At 35.7% G+C, this 23776-nt stretch overlaps 1 protein-coding gene across 3 annotated transcripts in view; it reads right to left on the bottom strand.

The window, feature by feature from the left end:
* dvl1b (dishevelled segment polarity protein 1b) overlaps window positions 1-23137 on the bottom strand; it is a 62631-nt gene extending 39494 nt beyond the window's left edge. Inside the window, exon 1 of one of the 3 annotated variants that reach the window (XM_051123020.1) lies at window positions 22607-23137. In XM_051123020.1, the coding sequence (XP_050978977.1) occupies window positions 22607-22899 (293 nt within the window). In that variant the 5' untranslated portion in view covers window positions 22900-23137. The remainder of the gene's footprint in view (window positions 1-22606) is intronic. The other 2 variants (XM_051123021.1, XM_051123022.1) reach the window with 2 other exon arrangements.
* Between the last annotated feature and the right edge of the window lie 639 nt (window positions 23138-23776).

Below are 23776 nucleotides of genomic sequence, written 5' to 3'. Positions count from 1 at the left end.
TAAAAACAACACGATTATTAAAATGTTCCACACTGAAATGAAAGCTTAAGGGCCTGCCCTAATAGCCACTCTTGAGGTCTTTGCACTTGACACATTTCCTGTATTTGTAATTGTAATTGTTCAGGTGCAAGTCTGTGTAGAACTTTTGACAATTTAATTGTGGTGCCTATAATGAATAAAAAGGACTTGCAACAAGGGCTGTCATGACTCCTCGATTCAAGTACTCGATTATAAAATGTCCTTGATTGCATTAAAGTGTAAAAACCCTCTGCAGGCATTTGTTATAATGCGTAATGAACGTTTGCTCTATTGTTTATAATACATTATGTATTTTAACAGTTTTGTTCAATGAAACCATATGATTATTTGCTTTTGTTACTTCATTTTAACTAATTATTATTGAGTCATTGCTATTATATATGTATTTTAAGTCATTTTAAAGGCTATTCTTCATTTAGTTCTGGTCTAGTTTTATTACAAAAAAAAAATCAGATTACTCAATTAATCGTCAGAATAATCGACCGATTATTCGGTTACCAAAGTAATCATTAGTGACAGCCCTAGTTGCAACGTTTTACAAAATATACATACTCATCTTTGTAGCAAGAAAATGTGCAAAACACTTTACACAAATTATATATGATATATATCTAATTAAATTAACTTTCACTGCAAAGTCTTCAACATCTTGTGTTTTTAGGGTATGAGAGTACCTGAAGTGATGAATGATGGGATATGCTTTTCCTCAAATACCGCTCTGAGATACTTCTGATTTAGTGTGCATTAAGGACCCTGAGCTTTGCCATTTTCAGACCTGGGACAGTCTTGTGCGCTTACTTTCTGTAAATTTTTTCAACAATTTGCACATGAAGCCAAACTCATATCACCGCATCTCTTGGATTTAACCATATCTAACAGGACCCTGAGAAATCTTTGATAATTCAGTGGCACAAACTTTGGAAAAAGTGTGCCATGCTTTTTCCCATTTTTTTTAAATGTCACCTGTGATATAATAATGCAACAAAGATTGAAAAGTGAGCTTTTACTAATAGACCTACTTCTGTGTGAAAATCTCATTTTGACCCTGGCCTAATAGTAGATCACTCATTAAATATTCATCCAAGGCATTTAGTATTTTGGCTTTCTTTTTTCATCTTTTTCAAATTGGCATTGAGTTGGCATGGAATTACCCAGTTAGAAATTTATATAGGATGCATTCTTTATATAGGATTTCTTTCTTTCCACAGAAATGCATGTCGCAACACATACTGCAATCTACTACTATAAGCTGACATTTAACAGATAATAATAAATAATAATTGACAGATCTGAAATCTGTCAGACATCTATACACACACACACATACACAAATCTTTGCTTTACAATTATAATGTTCTGTCTGCATTCTAAGCACTTTTGAGATAACGAGCTTCAAAGTTTTTGCGTTTTATAGACTTCTGTAGATAGAACCATTTTTGTTTTCTAAAAAAAAAGGCCCAAAATGTACACCGCTTACAAAGGAAACATCACATAATGTAAATAAGTTGTCACCAAATAAGAGTATGTGAATAACTCAATTTTGACAAAAATGTCAGATGGAAAGTTGTAATTCGAAGGTGACGAAATAATGATTTTTTTAAGTTACAAAGTATAAAAGTTACTGCAAAAACAAAATGACCAACCCTTTACCAATTAAATTATCTAACAAGGACATGTTTTCCAGAGAAAGGTGTGCATGTATGTAAAATAAAAAGTATGTATTTAAATGAAAAGATTTAGCGAGGATGCTGGTGTCTGTTCAGCTGATCTATACTTTGCAATGGAAATTCTTCTAATCTCATGAGAAAGTAAAGTACATGATATATGTCAAAAAATACACATATTCTAAAGAAGTCAGTTTACCATATCACTGCTCAGATGTCTCATACATGTTAAATGTGAGAACCAAATATGTTCTGCTAATTATATTAGTCTCCTGTTCTTCCTATTGTGTCTAGTATTAGCATTTTGCACTCTTAGAAAAAAAGGTTAATTGAGGTTCCATATAGAACAATTGCGTTATTTGCTCAGCTCTGAAGAACACTTAATGCCACAAAGATTTTACATACAAAACAAGGAAACCCTTTTGCCAAAAAGCATTCTTCATGCTACTGTATTTACTTACATGTAAGTTACACCATAATTTAAAATATTTTTAAATATTTTTGAAAGATGCTCGAGAAGACTGCACGTATTCCATCAACAGTAAAAACAGTGTGATTGTGAAATATTGTTTCAAATTAAAACACCTATTGTATTTGAATATATTTTAAAATGTAATTTATTCCTGTGATTACAAAGCTAAATTTTCAGCTTCCAATTGGACAGAAGGACAAACACATTAAGAGATTAAACCTGTTTATTATTTATTAATTTATTTTTAATTGTCATACCAGCATCTATGGATATTTTCATGGCAAGCTCAATGTGTTTTAAAAGAAATAAATATAAACCATACTGTACATTATGATTAACAACTTTTGACAAACAAAATCAATCACATGTATAAACAAACATTATAAGATTTTTCATTTCAATAATTAATTGGAAAAAAAAAACATTTTTAAAAACATCCATTAAAGAACTTTCTGAATAAAAATGCTTAAAGCAGTGCATTTCAACAAAGCATAAAACCCATTTATTATGCTAAATATAAAGATATGACGAATGTAACACAGTCAGGGCACCCACACTTCTTTGAACAAACTGCCTAATGAATAATCTATTTGTGACTGATTCGTGAACTGGTTCAACTAATTCATCGGCAAGAACTTAGTTCCTCGTTGGAACACAAATTCAGATATTTCTGATGAAATCCAAGAGCTCCCTGATCCATCCGTTCAACATCCAGAGAGGTACCAAGAACATCGACTAAATAGTCCATGTGACATCAGAGGTTCGACCGTAATTTAATGAAATTTAATTTTATTTCTTACCAATATTCTTTCTCAACCTTGAACGTGGTAGGACCCTTGCTGTCTATGGCGGGTCAGAGAGCTCTCAGATTTCATCAAAAATATCTTAATTTGTCTTACGGGTTTGGAGTGACATGAGGGTAAGTAATTAATGACTGAATTTTCATTGTGGGCTGAACGATCCCTTTAAGCATGACAACTGCTTAAAACATCATCATATTAGAATTTTTTTCTGAAGGATCTTTCGATAAAGACTGGCGTAATGGCTGCTGAAAATTCAGCTTTGCCATCATATCAAACAGCCTTGATGAGCATAAGTGACTTCTTTCAAAAACATAAAACAATTCTTGTCAACCCCAAACAATTGTACAGCAGTTAATATCGTTTTCAATGACTGTGGGAACCTTGAAAACAGTACAGAAACAAGAACAATGTTTCAGGAATATACAAAAACTACATTAAGACCAACTCAAATGTTTAGTATTGATTTTAGAAAAGCAATATACTTTTTTTTTGCTTTAAATAGTTTATTATTTGAAATTTTAACAGACAGTCACTTGAGAATAGCAATATACATTTTTTTGCAAAACATTCTTCATTTAATGCTTATCAGCTATGAAATTTGAAAGATCTGGCAAACTTTCTATTTAAAATTGATCTACGCAAACTACGTTTGATAAACTACTGATTAACATCAGCAGGTTTTTCTCTCCTTTTATCTCTAAGTTTGAAAACAGAGAAATTCCAGTCTCTCCTCACACGATCTTGCCTCCCACATGCCGTTTGCTACAGTGAGGGCTCCACAGCGACGAGCGACTGGACACTGCAGGTTTTCATTATTCACCCAGTTCACATACTGTATATCATCCCCATACACCCAGATCCAACTACCCATCAGAAAGTTCAGTCCAATCCAAACATAACTTCTCTGAGCACGTTCAACTTTTTTCTTAGCCACGTACTGCTCCATAGCTGATGACAGACTGACCAAGTCCACGTATTTGTCTCTACAGTGCTTCAAGGCCTCCAACCATGATCTGGGTTCTGACACCAGGATCATAGAGCGCACTGTGGCCATACAAAAGAAGGGGAGTGGATCATTACACGACTCATCAAACAACTCACCATCCTTTAAAGCTCCACAAGCTTGAAATGCTGGTGCGATGGTTCTGTTCTTGAAACTTAGATTATCAGGTTGCAGTCTGTTCCAGTATTGAATCATTGACTGGTAGTCAGACCAAGACCAAGGGTTATTATACAACCCTATCCAAAAGTAAAGATTATCCACAAAGGAGCGGTGTAAGCTTTGGATATAAACCACTAATGCAGTCAATTCTGCTTCTGTTTTCACAATCACCAGGCTCATGTTCAACTGTTTGCAATGAGACTGAGCTTCTTTCCAGACTTTACTTTCATTGACCAGTTCCAGACTGTAGTTACCATGTCTGAAGCAGATAAACTGGTGTTCCTCAAAACAAACGCGGTCATGCCAGAATCCTCTCCAATCAATTACTGCACAAAACAATTGGCTGAACCACCGGGAGAATGTGACTGACTTGTTGACACCAACCAATCTCCATGTCTCTTTCAAATGAGAATCTTGCTGAACTGTAGCTAGACCAATCCAGGCAGAACCAGTTTCTACCACAGCACGGGTAATGTTGTTTTCCTTTTCATTAGATATGATCGCAAGACCAGCGTGATTCGTTTCACAGTGCTGTTTTGCCTCCTGCCAAGTTTTGTTTTCTTTGACTAAAACCCAAAAATCTCCAGTAATGTTCTTACAAACAAAGAAGAGTTTTTTGTCGCATGCCGTGATATACCAATATCCAGTCCACTCTAGTGAGGCACACTTTCCAAACCAGTTGAAATAAGTGGATACGGTCTCATCCACCCAGTACCAAGTGGCGTAATCTCTATACAGTCCCACCCAAGAGAGCTGGTTGGCAGAACTGCTGAGATTCTTCAAATTATTCTTATCCGAGAGTACTAAGGTTTGTCCAGAGTTACTTAGGCAATATGTCCTTGCATTATACCAGGACATTTCCTTCTCCACATGGATGATTTCCTTCACTAATCCTGGTATGGATCCATCTGCAGAAGTATGGAGCACCAGTAGCAGGAAACTAAGAAGCCCAAACATCTTCATGGTGAGACAGACATCAACTGTTACAAGAACATGTCATGTTAAACAACTCTTGAGATTTATTTGCATGACGTCATATGGATTTGAATAGAAAGCTTTGGGCTACTGTATAAAAACCAACATGATTATTCAAACTGTTCACAATGAAATGAGTTTTAGGGCCTGCCTCAATAGCCAAAGTCTTTGCACATGACCACTCGTCTTCTTACATGACGAATTTCCTGTATTTGGCCCAACTGTTCAAGTTTTGATTAACCTATGGAAGTAAAGTTTTAAATGACCAATTCAATTATGTGTATCTAACAGGGAAAGAGAATGTTTTCCTGAAACAGGTGTGCATGTATGTAAAATGAAAAGGTTAGGTGAGGATGTTGGTGCCTGTTTAGCTAATCTGTACTTTGCAATGGAAATTCTTCTAATCTCATGAGAAAGCAAAGCCTTGTGACAAATACAAAGTTCTGCCATGAAACTCTAGATGGTGCAGTCCAATAGGTCTAACTCAATCTGACATAATGACATCATTAACAAACGACAGAGCTGACTGTTTTTCTCCTGCATCTGTAGCCAATGAGCTCGCTGCTCCACCTTCCCCAGCTCCACTTGTATAGAGCTGCTACGGGGTGATTCATGTATGCTATAGGGCCCTATAAAATCAGTTTTATTTTTTTCCAAAATTCCATTTTTTCCATTTTACTTTTTCTGGATTCCATTTTTTTTTAACTCCTTTTTTGTCACAGTCGTCAGCTGGTGTGCCCAGGATGGCCACCAGAGGACACTGTTGGTGGAAGCACATGGCTTGTGTTGTGTTTGTTTGGTGCCATGTGTTTCTCCTACTTATTGTTTGACCCCACCCAATTGTTACCTCATTATTGTTTCAGTGATTCCACCTGGTCTCCCTCCAGCTGTTTCTCATTTCCCATTTTCACATTCACACCTGTTTTCATTCTCTGCTAATTTCTCCCTCTCTATTTAAACTCACGTCCCCGTCTGTCCTGGGTTAGTCCGTTTTGATTTCTTGCGGAGTCTGTTTTGATGTCTTGCTGAGGCCATTTTGATCTCTTGCCAAGTTTACTCTAGTCCTGTTTATTCTCTGCTATTTTTCTCTATTTTTATTTTTTGCTCTTTGCCCATAGTACCCGCTGGCGTTCCGCTTTGTCAGCTTGATGGTGTTGCTGCTCTGCATACCGTGCCATGTCAACCTCAGTGTGCTTCCTCGTGTCGGGTTGAGATCGCTCCCCGGGAATTCTCAGTTTGTTACTGCTGTGATTTTTCTACCCCAGGAATTCTCCGTTTGTTACTGATTGCTCCCCGGGGTTGAGATTCTCCGTTTGTTACTGCCGTTATTGTTCTACGTCGGGTTGAGATTGCTCCCGGGAATTCTCCGTTTGTTACTGCTGGAATTCTCCGTTTGTTACTGCCCGGGAATTCTCCGTTTGTTACTGTTCTTCTACGTCGGGTTGAGATCGCTCCCCAGGTTCTTCCGTTCATTTCTGCTGTGATTTTTGAACGCTGGGTTGAGATCGCTCCCTCCGTTTGGGATTCTCTGTTTGTTGTTTGTTACTGCCCTTAACGGGTTGAGATTGTTCCTCCCCGTTTGTGCACTTTTGGACTGAGTTTTTCCGTTTTGTTTTTTTTTCAACGCTTTCCCCAGATTACCTCCAGGACACTTTTGGACTGAGTTTTTGCTTTCCCCAGATTACCTCCAGGGTGGAGCGCTGGGAGGACTTTGTTCCCTTAAATATTGTGTGTGTGTGTGTGTGTGTGTGTGTGTGTGTTTTTTTTTTTTTTTTTCAATAAACCTATTTTGCCCCGCATTTGAGTCTTTCCTAGTCATTCATGACCATTTAACCATTTTTAATGGTTAAATTAAAATTTATTAAACCGAGTATGTCTAATTAAAATCATGAAACTTATACAGGGAAAATTATAGGGCCCTATGAAATGCTTTATTTTTTTTTTATCACCATATGTTTTATTGTTATCAAATTCTGTTTTAGCATGTCTAATTATTTGAATGCATACTTAATTTATTCAAATTTATTCTTAAGATAGGCTTAAGTTTTTTTTTTTTTTTTTTTTTTTTTTTTTTTTTTTTTTTTTACGCTCAGAAATTCTGTGTTGTGTATTTAAAATGTTCTGGTTATCAAATGGCATAAAACATGAATTTCATTTATCTTTTAATTATTGAAAATTAAGCAAACTTTTTTGGCAAACAAAGGGGAATTTGCTATAAAAATAATAAAAAAAAAACGGAAGAAATGTTGTGTGATTATATCCTAAAAAATTGTTCGTTTCATTTTAGTAGTAGTATTTATAGTAGTAATATATATCTGGCACAATGTCTTCAAGTTAAATCAGACTTTTATTTTGATGGGTTATTTTGGATTTCTGTGTGTATATGATATAGTTTTCCTAAAATGGAACAGTCAAATGCTCATGAAGTGACTCTCGTGTTCATGTATTTATGTCCTCATTTAGTGAGACGACAGACACTGAAATCACCGCTAGCGTCATGCACGTTTCAGTGTGTGTAGTAAACAAAACCGCTCGTCTGCTCCATTCATTAAAACAGAGACACACAAAACATGCAGGATTCACATTTAAATTTGGTATTTTTGCGGCGTAATATTTACAGATACTAGACCATATTGCCTAACACTTTAACATTGTCATGTACATTACCATGCCAATCCCTCCGAGAGTTGTCACGACAGAACTGATACGTGAGATCTGTCAGAAAATAAACATATACCAAGGAAGAGTAATTTCATATAAATGACAGTTTACTATACCACTACTCAGATGTCTTCTACACGTTATATTTGAGAAACAAATATGTTTTGCTAATTGTGTTAGTCTGCTGTTCTTGCTATTGTGTCTAGAATTAGCACATTGCACTATTAGAAAAAATGGTCCATTTGAGTTCCATAGAACACTAGCGTTCTTTGCTCAGCTCTGAAGAACACTTTATGCCAAAAAGATTACATACAAAATAAAGAACCCCTTTGCCATAAAGCATTCTTTGGGCTATATGTACTTACATTTTTTCTAAATTACACTATCATTTAAAAGATGTTTAAATATTTGGGAAAGATGCTTGCCAAGACTACATGTATTCCATCAATAGTAAAAATTGTGTGATTGTGAAATATTGTTTCAAATTAACATAATGATTTTTTTATTTGAATACATTTTAAAATGTAATGTAACTTAATTTATTTTTCAGCTTTCTAATGAACAGAAGGACAAACCTGTAAAGAGATTAAACCTGTTTATTATTTATCAATATGCTTTTCTTTGTCATAGCAGCATCTATGGATATTTTCATGGCAAGCTCAATGTATTAAAAAAATAATAATAACACGCATTAGAAATGATCATCATTTAATCCATTACATCTATATAACAAACATTATATAAGCTTTTCATTAAAATATTTAATATTTACATCACCATTAAAATGTTTGGAGTCAGTATTAATTTGTTTTTAAAGCAATAAATACTTTTATCCATCAAGGTTGCATTAAACTGATTAAAAGTGACAGCAAATTGTTACAAAAAAAGTATTTTGAAATTATTTCTGTTTGAAGTTTTAATTTCAAAGAATTTAATTTAAAAAATTCTGAAATTTTGTTTTTATCAGTTTCTACAGAAATGTTAAAGGGCACTTATTATGCAAAATCCACTATTACATGGTGTTTGGACAGTTACAAATGTGTATTGGCAGTGTGTAAACACAACCACCCAACAATGATAAAAATCCACCCACTGCTTATTTTTTAATCCCCATTAAATTATTAAATTATCTCATTAGGCATGCCATTTTGATTCTCTAAGCAATGTGACATCACAATGCTAAGGCCCTGCCCACGGCGGCTGACTGACAGTCCTGCATTGCCACCCTCAGTGGTAGTATGCTGCCATAAGAGTCTTCATTTTCAAAGCAGAGATGTATAAGGTACGCCCTTTTCTGAAAACAGGGCGGGAATATGCAGCTCATTTGCATTTAAAGTGATACACACCAAAACAGCCCTTTTTTAGACACGCCCCAAAAATGACATTTTCCAAATGTTATAATAAATGATCTGTGGGGTATTTTGAGCTACAAATTCACAGACACATCGGGAACACCCAAGACCAATATTACATCTTGTTAAAAGGGGCATAACAGGTGCCCTTTAAGCAGTACAACGGTTTAAAACAATAAGAAATATTTCTTAAGCACCAAATCATCATATTAGAATAATTTCTGAAGGATCATGTGACACTGAAGACTGACATAACAGCTGCTTAACATTCAGATTTGCCATCACAGGAAGAAATTACATTTTCAAATGTTTTCAAAAAGAAAACAGTTGTTATTTTAAATTGTAACAATATATTTCACAATGTTACTTTTTACTGTATCTTTTATCAAATAAAAACAGTCCTGGTGAGCATAAGAGACTTCTTTCAAAAACATAAAACAAATCATATCAACCCCAAACAATTGTACAGCGGTTAATTAAGTTTTTAATGACTGTGGGAACCCTGAAAAGAGTACAGAAACAAGACTAATGCTTCAGGACTATACAAAAACTACATCTTAAGAGCAACAAATGTTTAGTATGTTTTGATTTTAGACAAAGCAGTAGGTCTATACATGTTTTTGCAAAACATTCTTCATTTAGGGCCAGATTTATTAACAGTTTGTGCCAGTGCAAACTGCCTTTTGGCATTAAAATAGTACTGTCAGTATTTACTGAAGAACTAGCACTGAAAAGGTGCAGACACAAAATTTAGAGAGAGTGTTAAAATGTTACTGGTCATTTATTATTACTGGTGTTTGTGCCATTATTTAACACCCGAAAAAAGCAGGCGGTAATTTGCGCTGCTCTTGGTAGATTGCACTGGTTATTACGGAAATGATCTGGCTGTGTTCTTTAATGTGCGCATTGCCAGTAAATCACACGCAGAATTGCGCTCCAACACTAACTTGTCCTGTTTAGTAAATCTGGTCCTTAATGTTTATCAGCTATGACATTCTGGAGCCATTATCCATTAACAGCTTTTTGTTAGCAACCATACTTAAAGTACTACAGCTCCAACAGAAACAGAGTTCTCAGCTAACTAAGTAGCACACATTAGAGTCAAACATTTAGCTAATTTTACAGTGATTCAGACTTTTTGTTTGAAAGGTCTGGCAAACTTTCTATTCATCTAATATGCAAAAAAAGGAGAAACTACTCTCGATAAAACTACTGATTAACTTCAGCAAGTTTTTGTCTCTCTTTATCTCTAAGTCTGAAAACAGAGAAATTCCAGTCTTTCCTCACACGATCTTGCCTCCCACTTGCCGTTTGCTACAGTGAGGGCTCCACAGCGACGAGCGACTGGACACTGTAGGTTTTCACTATTCACCCAGTTCACATACTGTATATTATCGCCATACACCCAGATCCAACTACCCACCAGAAAGTTCAGTCCAACCCAAACATAACTACTCTGAGCACGTTCAACTTTTTTCTTAGCCACGTACTGCTCCATAGCTGATGACAGACTGACCAAGTCCACGTATTTGTCTCTACAGTGCTTCCAGGCCTCCAACCATGATTTGGGTTCTGACACCAGGATCATAGAGCGCACTGTGGCCATACAAAAGAAGGGGAGTGGATCATTACACGACTCATCAAACAACTCACCATCCTTTAAAGCTCCACAAGGTTGAAATGCTGGTGCGATGGTTCTGTTCTTGAAACTTAGATTATCAGGTTGCAGTCTGTTCCAGTATTGAATCTTTGACTGGTAGTCAGACCAAGACCAAGGGTTATTATACAACCCTATCCAAAAGTAAAGATTATCCACAAAAGAGCGGTGTATGCTTTGGATATAAACCACTAATGCAGTCAAATCTACTTCTGTTTTCACAATCACTAGGTTCATGTTCAACAGCTTACAATGACTCTGAGCTTCTTTCCAGACTTTATTTTCATCGACCAAGGTGAACTCCAGACTGTTACCTTGTCTAAAGCAGATAAATGGGTGTTCCTCAAAACAAACGCGGTCATGCCAGAATCCTCCCCAATCAATCACTGCACAAAACAAAGTGTGGTACCAACGCGAGTATGTGACAGGCTGTCCGTTTACCCATCTCCATGTCTCTTTCAAAGGAGAAGCTTGTCGAACCGTAGCTAGACCAATCCAGGCAAAACCAGTTTCTATCAGAAAACATATAATGCCGTTGTCCACTTCATTAGATATGATCGCAAGACCAGCATGAGCTGTTTCACAGTGTTGTTTTGCCTCCTGCCAAGTTTTGTTTTCTCTGACTAAGATCCAACCAATAAAAAGGTCTTTACACAAGAAGTATAGTTTATTGTCACATGTTGTGGCATTCCAATATCCATCCCTGTTTAATGAAGCACACTTTCCAAACCAGTTGAAATAACTGGATAAAGTATTATCCACCCAGGACCAAATGTTATAAAATCTTATAAGTCCCACCCAAGAGAGCTGGTTGGCAGAACTGCTGAAATTCTTCACAACATTTGTATCCGAGACTACTAAGAATTGTCCAGAAGTACTCAGGCAATAATACTTTGCCTTAAACCATGACATTTTCTGCTCCACATGGACGATTTCTTTCGCTAATCTTGGCACGGGTGTATTAGCAGAGGTATGGAGCACCAGTAGCATGAAGCTAAGAAGCCCAAACATCTCCATGGTTAGACCGACAGCAACTGTCACAAGAACATGTCATGTTAAACTAGTCTTGAGATTTATTTGCATGACGTCATAGTGATTTGCATACAAAGCTTTGGGCTATTGTGTAAAGAAAACATGGATGTTCAAGTTTGCCACATTGAAATGAGGGAAACCACCAAAAACATTCAGATTTATAGTTACCAAACCTAGTTTAGAGGGTGTTAAAACACAGAACAACAATCATAGATAATATAAACTTGTGGTTGCATTTGCACTGTAGTTAAACTCTTCCATACTTTGCCATGAAGACAAGTTATAGAGTTGAAAAGGTACTGCACAACAAAAATGACCCTTGTTTTTTCTTACTATACTATACAAAACAAAAATTTACAGATAATGTACTCACGCCCTTGTTATCCAAGATGTTCATGTCTTTCTTTCTTCAGTCGTAAAGAAATTATGTTTTTTGAGGAAAACATTTCAGGATTTTTCTCCATATAATGGACTGCTATGGTGCCCCGAGTTTGAACGTCTAAAATGCAGCTTAAATGCAGCTTCAAACGATCCCAAATGTGGTTGTAAATGATCCCAGTTGAGGAAGAAGGGTCTTATCTAGCGAAATGATTGGTTATTTTCATAAAAATAACACAATTTATATACTTTTTAATCTCAAGTGCTCGTCTTGTCTTGCTCTGTCTGAACTCTGTGTATTCTGGCTCAAGACAGTTAGGGTATGTCAAAAAACTGCAATCGTATTTTCTCCCTCAACTTCAGAAATCATTTCAAAATCATCCTACATCGCTGCAGAAATACCAACCCAGTCTTTGCAAAGTGAACATGCAAAGAAGATCAAACATCCTTAAAAAAAAAAAAAAGGTAAAACAGCGATATAGGATTATTTTGAAGTTGAGGAAGAACATGAGATGGGAGTTTTTTGACATACCCTAACTGTCATGAACCAAAAAAAACAGAGTTCAGGGAGAGTAAGACAAGATGGGTACTTGAGATTAAAAAGTATATAAATTGTATTATTTTCATGAAAATAACCGATAATTTCGCTAGACTCTTCTTCCTCGGCTGGGATCGTTTGAAGCCGCATTTAAACTGCATTTTGGAAGTTCAAACTTGGGGCACCATCGCAGTCCATTATATGCTTAATGCGAATGAACAACCATAACGTTATTCCATAACAAAGATGGTATCAGTCACTCAGTATGTTGTTTTATTCATGTTAAAAAGGTCTAATATTTATGAATTAGAATATAAACTTTGTTGGGAGTGCAGTGCACTTCTGCGCTCCTGATTGGCATGTTGCGTCGCGTGTAGTTAGGACACAATGTTAGCTTCAAATACCACTCTGAAGCAATATTAAAGATACTTCTGAATGTGTGTGCATTATGGGCACTGAGCATCGCCATTTTCAGACCTGGGACAGGCTTGCACACAAACTTTCTGTCACAGACACACGCTCTCGAGTGGCCAAGACCACAGTTGTGGGTACTGGGACAGGCTGTTAGTCCAAACATTAGTGCCCTTAACGCACAGTTGAAAGTTGAAAAGGTACTGCATTACAGGAATAAGTCACCTGAGTTTACCTGAGAAAAGAAAGCATGTATTTAAATGAAAAGGTTCAGCTAATCTGTACTTTGCAATGAAAATTCACATCATCTCCTGAGAAACCACAGCTTTGTGATAAATAATTCTGTCAAAAATCTGTCAGAAAACAAAGAAATACAGACAAACTTAATGTTAAAGTACAGTAGCAGTAGTTGGTTTAGAAGCTCAAGTATGAAATGTATTTGTATGACATCAGTCTCTCTCTTTCTCTTCGTCTCTCCTTACCTGTACTGAGTCATTTCTGAAAACAAATTCTGGTTTCTCCTTACATAGTCTTGGCTCCCACTTGCCATTTGCTACAGTAAGGGCTCCACACAGGGCCTAAAATGAACACTCGCCAGGCGCCAAATGCAAATAAATATCGGTGTTGGCAAGTATATGTAACAGTGTCAGTCACCAGTTACCTGGGGTTACGCCACCTAAACAGTGCAATGAAATATAGCCTAGTTGGAAAGGTTGCAAGTTCGTCTGAACGCATACGCTGAGTCACTTCTGACAACGCACCACTAACACTTCAATGGACGTAAAACACACACAATTATTAATAAGAAAATGCATGGGTTTGGCGAGTTACCTCATATACGTAGTCTTTAATGAGTCATAAAGTCTTAAATGACCGTAAAGAGTAGGGAGAAAATCGGCTATGTGTCAGATCTGCGTCATGTGCATCAGGTTTTAAAAGAAACAGCAGTGATTTTAAAGTGAAACCAGCTGAAGTCTGTCATTGATGTAAATCAAAGAACAAAAGAAAAAGAGAAATCACTGGACTGCTCTAGTTGCTGATTAACTTTTGTAGCTTGAATAAAGATTAATCTGTATAGTTTATGCATATACATTTTACAGTTTATGTGAAGATTGTTTTAAAATCACTTGTTTTAAAATCACTTAACAACTCAATTAAAAGTTGTTATATATATCAGAACCTATTAAATGTTAAAAATAGGGCTGCACGATAAATCGCATGCGATTATCATGTGTGTTTAGTCAGTAAAGCTGGTTCTTTGTTTAGTAGTAAATCTCCATCACGTGCTTTCAGCTGAAGCAGCAATTAATACACAGAGCCGTAAATCACTGACAAGCTATGCAAAATCACGCTCATAATCGCAGATTAATCGCAGTTGATTATGAGCGTGGTTTTGCATAGCTTGTCAGTGATTTACGGCTCTGTGTATTAATTGCTGCTTCAGCTGAAAGCACATGATGGAGATTTACTACTAATCAAAGAACTAGCTTTACTGACTAAACACGCCTGACAATCGCATGCGATTTATCGCGCAGCCCTAGTTAAAAATAATGGCTTTCAATTATACTGTGATGTTGAATGGCTATAATTAATAGGTCAAATTGAGGGAAAATGCATTTAATATAGACCCCAATATAAGGACAAATTAAAAACATTGTAAACATGGTTAGTCATTGCAGTAGTAATAACTGCAAAAAGAGTTTCATTCCTGGTAAAAAAAAAAAATTGGCCAGTAAATTTTATCACGTCACCAGCCATTGGCAGGTGTGGCCCTGGCTCCACAGCAACGAGCAACTGGACATTCACCTAGTTCACATACTGTATATTATCACCATACACCCTGATACCCACCAGAAAGTTTAGCCCAGTCCACACATAATTACTCTGGACATCTTCAACCTTATTCTCAGCCGTGTGTTGCTCCATAACTGATGACAGACTGACCAAGTCCAGATATCTGTCTCTACAGTGTCTCTCTACAAGGCCTCCATCCATGATTTTAAGGCTTTATCAGGTTGCATTTTGTTCCAATTTTGGATCTTTATTCCACTATCAAGTCAAATCCAAAGGTTATTATTAGTGATCGACCGATATTGATTTTTTATAACCGATACCGATTATTTGCATGTTTATGTGCGCCATAACCCATATTTATTTACTGTTATAAAGTAAAAAAATGACTGAGTTAAGTAAGTACATACTTCACTTTGATTTTTCCTCCTTAATCTTCATATTACACCAATAAAATACTTTTTATTTATAATTTTTTTATATATATAAAATGCATCAGCTGCAACACTAAGCAAAACAAATATAGAATGTCTAATGTTTTCAAATTGAGAAAATAAATAAAGGACAAGAGACGTATCAACTTAAACTTCATACAAACTACAGTTTTAGTAGGTTTATAAGCTGTTTAATATAAAGAGTGAAGAATAGCTCTCTGAATAATATTAATTCACTGAATTATATTCTCTGAAATATTGGAATATAACAAACAAAACATCGTATTTAATTGCATTTCTAAACTGGTATGTTATATCAGAATCACTATTTTGTTCTAGATTCTGAAAAAAGCGCTGTTTACACAGAACTACACTCAAACTGCAATCGCTCGCGAAGATAATAATTAATTTCCTTAGAGTTGTATATTTTTAGATGTGTATTAATGAAATAATGGTTATATAGTAAACGTTAATATAATTTCGAGCGTTTTAAACAAGTGAATCTTGTTAAAAGTTACATGCGATGGCAGTGCTGCAACATTTCCTGAGCATCAACCTGGTGGGTGAACAGCAAAATGAAAGCAACTTCATGAGATTAATGATATACACAACTGAGAGAATTAAATTACGCGCTTTTATTTCCAATTTGGATCTGTGACTCTGTGAGTTTGTCTATTTCTTAGATCCAAACCTGCATAAACTAGCTACATATCAGGCATTTATGTAACACATCTCATATGTGCATGTTAAATAAAGTTTACTAATTACAGCTAATTAAGTGCTTTACCTATGCATGCCGTTGTTGTTGTCTCGTCTCCCCTCAGACGCGCTGAAATGGCGATCCTGATGGTAATTCTCAAAACACCCACAAGATGGTGAATCCGATATTACAAAACGATAACCGATTATGGTAAAATGCTTAAATAAATGCTTAAGTAAATCGATATATCAGTCGATCTCTAGTTATTATACAATCTCATCCAAAAGAACAGATAACCCAGAAAAGAACTGTGTATGCCATAGTCTCAGCCTCAGACATCAAGCCCATAGTCCATTGGCTCAACATCTGATGCATATGGCACACAAAATTGGAAACACTTCAAGATTTTCAAACTCATCATTGGATTAGTTGAATTATACAGGATTTCCAGAAGATGTGTGCATTGTGTTTTTTAACATTTCACCTTGAAACAAAAAAGCTGTGATGCCAAACCCCCTCATGAAAGAAGAAAGCTGCCGTGTTTACAACTGTGACAATAAGCGCTTAAACGCTAGATTTTCAACAGTATGTGAAATATGTAAGTTCATGTCAGAATCCTCTCCAATCAAGGTTCTGTTCCACTGGTAGAATGTGACAGGCTTGTTGTTCAACCATCTTCATGTCTCCTTCAAAGGAAAATCTTGTTTAATTGTAGCAAGGCCAAACTATTTCCCAACATAGAACATCTATAGTTGTTCTCCACAGAATTGCGTATAATTGCAAGACCAGTGTGATGCATTTCACACTGTCGTTGTGCCTTCTGCCAAGTTTTGTTTTCTTTGACTGAGACCCAATCTCCAGAAACTGCACACAAAGAATAGTTCAGTGTCACATTTTGTGGTATACCAATATCCAAGCTTGTTCATTGAGGTACACTCTACATACTAGCTGAAATAAAAGGATATGGTCTCATCCAACAAGTACCAAGTTGTAAATAAGCTAAAAAGTCACCCTACCAAAGCTGGTTGGCAGAACTGCTGAGATTCTTCACTTCATTCTTATCTAAGGCTTTGTTTGTTAAGAAGCATAATTTAAAATGATAGAGGTAGAAAAAGCATTTAAGTTTTAAAGACAGAAAAGGTACTACATAACAGGAATGTCACTTGTGACCCTTCACAAACTCATGCACATGTACCTAACACAAGGAAGAATGTTTACCTGTTTACCTAGAACGCACGCATTTGAATAAATGTAAATGTAAATGTATTTAAATTAAGCGGTTCAGTGAGAATGTTGGTGTCTAATCTCTTGGTGTCTAATCTGTACTTTGCAATGAAAATTCGTATTTTTTTGAGAAAGCAAAGTTTTGTTATAAACAATCAAGAGTACATGACATTTGACAGTCAATACAAAGATACAGGTGAATTTAAAGTCAATGTAACAGCAGGACGCTAAGAAGCTCAAACTTAAGTATGACAGTCGGGTGACTATTACAAGATCTGACGCCACCTTAAGTAGTCTTGAAATGAATTTGAATGAGGCCACAGTGGTGTTTAAATAGGAAAGTTTATTCTACATTGTTGAAACAAATGATATTCAAATGAAAGGAATAGTTGACAAGAAGTAGTGAATAGTATTTACAAGCTCAATAAGCAAAATTTCTCTCTATAATTATACAACTTTAAAAAGTTACACTACCAGATTTTAAAAGGTAAGATTTTTCATTTTAATTATTTTTTTTTCTAATTGATCCAAAATACAGCAAAAGCAGTAATATTGTGAAATATTTGTACTATTTAAAATAACTGCTTTTTATTTGAATCAAAGTAATCAAAGATAAATTTATAGCATAGCACATACTTCAGTCTTCAGTGTCACATGATCCTTCAGAAATCATTGTAATATTTTGATTTGCTGTTCAAGAAACATTTTTATTATTATTATCATCAATATTCAAAACTGTTGAGTACATTTTTTTAGGATTCTTTGATGAATAGAAAGATCCAAAGCTTAGCATTTATCTGAAATAAAAAGCTTTTGTACCATTATAAACTATAACATTCAAAAGCTTGGAGTATATATTATTATTTATTTTTTTGGGGGAAAGAAATTATAGAAATGAACGCTTTTATTTAGCAAGGATGTTAAAGTCATTTATAATGTTACAAAAGACTTCTATTTCAGATAAATGCTGTTCTTCTGAACTCAAAGACACCTAAAAGAAATTCTACTCAGCTGTTTTCAACATATAATACTACTACTACTACTACTAATAATAATAATAATAATAATAATAATAAATGTTTTTGAGCAGCAAATCATAATATTGGAATGATTTCTGTAGGATCATGTGACAGCAATAATGATGCTAAAAATTCAGCTTTGAAATCACAGGAATAAATGACATTTTAAAATATATTCAAATAGAAAACAGTTTTAATTTAAATTTTTTATTAATTTTAAATTGTAAAAATATTTCAAAATTGCACTGTTTTTGCTGTACGTTGGATCAAATAATTGTTGAGCAGAAGAGAATTCTTTACAAAACATTAAAAATCATACTGTTCAAAAACTTTTGACTGGTAGTGTAGATGTCCAAGACTCTGGATGTTTTAAAAAAATATGTAAGATGTAAGAGTTCTATTATAAATAGCAATAAAATGTGATAGATGTATGGATTTTCACTTTGTTACTTGATTCTCAATTTCAGATCTGAGATATCTGTATAGTGAACCACAAAAGATTTTGCCAATAATTAAAAAGAAAACAATTATTAACACACATCCGATGCCAGCTCTGCAAGTGAAGACATGAGTAATAATCAACTACTTATAAAGCAGTTTGTAAGCTAATTACCTAAGGATCTAATGGTGCGTTCTAGTATGAACAGCCTGAGGCAGCCTTGCAAAGAATGCCTTTCGGGATCTAAGTATACTGGTCTGAAGTGGATTAACTCAAAGAAAATTTGACCAGAACTGCAAAATAACATTTGAAATCATACAGCTGGAATCTGCATAACAGGCATTAAAGCCAACATTCATTGCAGTCCTTTTAAAAAAACAGCACAGAACTCTGAAAACCTGATCAGAAGCAGAGCACGTCTGCAGCTTACAGCTATTTCTGTGAGTGCACATAAATGAAGCCAGATATGTGCGTGCAGCTACTGTAAAGGCTGGAACTGATAAAAGGAATCAAACTACATAAAACAATGGTCCAAAGGGGATGAGCAGACTCTAAAATATGTACTTCAGCAGTTTTAACTGTATCCAACAAAAAACATTTACTCATACACTCACCATCCACTTTATTAGGTACACCTTGCTAGTACCAAGATGGACTGCCGTCAAAATAGCCTTAATTCTTTGTGGCATAGATTTGACAAGACGCTGGAAACATTCCTTAGAGATTTAACCATATTTACATGATCAGCTGCAGATTTGTCGGATGTACATCCATGTTGAAAATCTCCCGTTCCAGCAAATCCTGAAGGTGCTCTATTGGAGATCTAGTGAGGCGATTTGAGTATAGTGAATTCATTATTACGTTCAGTTTGAGATGATTTGAGATTTGTGACATGGCTTAGTTTGTACAAAGAAAATATCCTTCACAACACTGCACCACCAGCAGCAGCCTAAACCACTGACACAAGGCAGGATGGATCCATTCTTTCATTCTGATTACATAAAAATTCTGATCCTACCAGCAGAAAGCAGACTCACCAGACCTGAATCCTTTTCCCAATCTTCTATTGTCCAATTTTGCTGAGCCTGTGTGAATTGTAGCCTCAGTTTCCTGTTTTTAACTGATAGGAGTGGCACCCACTGTGGTCTTCATTTTCTGTAGCCCATCTGCTTTAAGGTTTGACATGTTCAGAGACGCTCTTCTGCATACCTCGGTTATTTGAGTTACTGTTGCCTTTCTATCAGCTGAAACCTCTCTGGCCATTATCTTCTGACATCAACAAGGCATTTTCGCCTACAGAAATGCTGTTCGCTCAATATTTTCTCTTTCCAAACCATCCTCTGTAAACCCTAGAGATGGTTGTGCGAGAAAATCCCAGTAGATCAGCAGTTTCTAAAATACTCAGAACAGCCCATTGGGCAACAACAATCATGCCAAGTCACTTAACCCTCTGGTTGTGTTCGGGTCAAATTGACCTGGAAAAGATTTTCTTTTTCCCGAAAATACTAGTTAATGTTATCACATTGGACTCAAACTTACTGACTTTGTTCACACTGGGTATAAGCACTTTTTTTTTCGAATTTTCGTAATTTTTTGTGGGTTTTATTTCACCTAGTCACACTTGTGGTGACTCCAAACAATTGCTTATAAATCAAAAAACCTTGTTTTTTGAGTGAAAAAACATTTTTTTATGAATAATTTTAACAATATGAGATAAAAAATTACGAAAATTTGCACTGTGTATCACATTAGTGTGCTTTAATGTTTAATAAGGAAGTTTGCTTTTAAATGTTTTTATTTTTTACAAAATTGCAAAAAGTCACACTTCCTGGTCAAAAATGACCGGACTCGAAAACAACTGCTCATAAATCTGTCATTATGCTATATTTTTACCAAATATTGGATTCAATCTTTTTTTTCAACTTGTTTTCTTTCATTTAGGACTGGTTTTGTGTTTCTATTTGCATCTGATTAATCGTAGGCCTCATTTATCTGAAAGTAGGCAAAACTGTACAAAATTGCACAAAGTCACACTAGTTGTGTTCCCGGTCAAAAATGACCAAGACTCCTACTCTCAGATAAATGAGGCCTACGATTAATCAGATGCAAATAGAAAACAAGTTGACAAAAAGATTGAATACAATATTTGGCGAAAATATAGCATAATGAGAGATTTATAAGCAATTGTTCCGGTCATTTTTGACCGGGAACACCACAAGTGTGACAGGAATCCGAATACAACCAGACGGTTAAATCACCTTGTTCTGACCCGCACAATGAGTTTCCATCCAAATTTGTGAATTTAACTTATGTGCAAAATTGGAATATTGCATAAAAATTTTGCAAATAAGCAGTTTCCAGCCAGTGAGTCAAAGAAAACATAATATCTTTACGACTGAAGAAAGAAAGGCATGAACATCTTGGATGACAACAGGGTGAGTACATTATCTGTAAAAAATGTTTTGTTCTGGAAATGAACTACTCCTTTAAATGAGCAGTTGAACAGATGTATCTAATAAAGGAGCCATCAAGTGTATATTAATAATAGTTTAATTTTTTTTTTTTTACATAATCTGCTATTTAACTGCTGTAAAAATTGAATTATTAACTCATTTTATTTACCTACCCTATTTGTGGAAAGTGTTACCTGTTCACAGAGGATGACAATCACATTAGACTTCTGAAAAGACTAAAACACATAGTGTAACTCAAAGCAATACGTCACCTTAAACACTATAAATGAACCTGCATCAACCAGAGCACCTGATCAACTTATCCCTTGAAACAGCATTCAGACCCACACTGCATTGGCATTATGAAGACGAAATAAAATCCAACCATAACGAATTACCATCATAACACCACAAATGTCCATATGACACATATGTGACCCTGGACCACAGAACCAGTCTTAAGTCGCTGGGGTTTATTTGTAGCAATAGCCAAAAATACATTGTATGGGTCAAAATTATACATTTTTCTTTTATGCCAAAAATCAATAGGAAATTAAGTAAAGATCATGTTCCATGAAGATATTTTGTAAATTTCTTACTGTAAATATATCAAAACTTAATTTTTGATTAGTAATATGCATTGCAAAGAACTTAATTTGGACAACTTTAAAGGCGATTTTCTCAATATTTTGATTTTTTTGCACCCTCAGATTCCATATACTGAAATAACTGCATCTCGGCTAAATATTGCTCTATCCTAACAAACTATACGTCGATGGAAAGCTTATTTATTCAGCTTTCAGATGATGTATAAAGCTCAATTTCGAAAAATTGACACTTATGACTGGTTTTGTGGTCTAGGGTCACATACAGAGGTGGGGAAAATACAGCTTAGGGGGTTTAAGATGGTCTCCTAGTCTGACCAGCACGAAAAAACACACAAAAACTGACTACCCTGTCCAGACTGGGAGACCAGCTTAAACTGGTTTTGGGTTGTTTTTCAGCAAGGTTGTAAAGCGAGATTTCATAATCTGACAGAATCAGGAATCAGACAAAGATTAATCTCATTTTAGTCTGTTATTGACAAGTGTCTGTTATTTCTGGTTGTGTTCTAACTCGTCTTGCTAAAGGTCAAACTTCAGTTACCATGCAAACAGACCAGTTCAAAATGCAAATAAAAGATGTAGAGTATGTTGTGCTATGGCATACTGAACGGCTACGAGCATGACCGTATTCTGATGCTGATCCCACAAAGGAGGAGATGATACAGTCATCATCACCACTGACAGGCAGGTGCCAATGATGACAAATCACCGCCGCCGCGATGACAGCTTCATTCGCACCCTGGATTGCTACACAATGAGTGAATAAACACAATGACAATTCCCATCATTCGACTTACCCAAAATCTTGATCCATAGATTTAAAGAAGAATTTGTAGCTGTTGACCGGTCGGTTGCTGAGGACATTTTTGAAATCTGCCAAAGTTACCTTCTCTGGAGCTACTGACAGTTTCACCAAATAAGGAGTTTCCTCCTCGTCTATATGGTAAATGATTTTAGTCTCCGCCATGAGAATATGGTGGGAACAATTGCCGGAGAACAGCGCGTGTTCCTGATGCTGTCTATACAGACGTGCGGCGACAATAAATAAAATGTCTACAATAATGGATGCTAAATAAATACAATCACGCATTTGGCGCGATTGGAGCTATGAATTAAGCGACTTTGTAACGCTAAGGCTAAGAACACAGCCATTATGGAGGCCTGATAGATGTCTATTGCAGCCCACTATGCGGAGGTTTTGCTGCCTGTGTTACCGAAACAGGAAGGAAAGGTTCACATCCTTGAGAGAACCAGCCTGGAATATCCGAGCCGTTCTTCTGCGCAGTGCTGCCATCGTGTGCTAGACAGAAGCCATGCACACTTAGTCCGGATTCGAGTTGGATTTGAATTAAAGGGCTGGTTCCCTCAAAAATGAAAATTCTGTCATTAATTAGTCACCCTCATGCTGTTCCAAACCCGCGAGACCTTAATTCCACGTTCAAGGTCCAGAAAGGTACAAAGAACATCAACAAAATAGTCCATGTGACATGGTTCAAATTTAATTTTGCGTGAGGCAGAGAAGAAGAATTGTTGTTTTTGTTTTTGCTGTTTATGGAGAGTCAGAAAGCTTTTGGATTTCATCAAAAATATCTTCATTTGTGTTCCGAAGATGAACAGCATGAGGGTGAGTAGCCACAAAACCACAAAACCAGTCATAAGTGTCAGTTTTTCGAAATTGAGCTTTATACATCATCTGAAAGCTGAATAAATAAGCTTTCCATTGACGTATAGTTTGTTGGGATAGAGCAATATTTAGCCGAGATGCAATTATTTCAGTATATGGAATCTGAGGGTGCAAAAAAATCAAAATATTGAGAAAATCGCCTTTAAAGTTGTCCAAATGAAGTTCTTTGCAATGCATATTACTAATCAAAAATTAAGTTTTGATATATTTACAGTAAGAAATTTACAAAATATCTTCATGGAACATGATCTTTACTTAATTTCCTATTGATTTTTGGCATAAA

The sequence above is a fragment of the Labeo rohita genome, chromosome 11 (assembly GCF_022985175.1).
Source record: "Labeo rohita strain BAU-BD-2019 chromosome 11, IGBB_LRoh.1.0, whole genome shotgun sequence".
Taxonomy (NCBI): Eukaryota; Metazoa; Chordata; class Actinopteri; order Cypriniformes; family Cyprinidae; genus Labeo; species Labeo rohita.
This window is presented reverse-complemented; position numbering and strand designations above follow the sequence as displayed.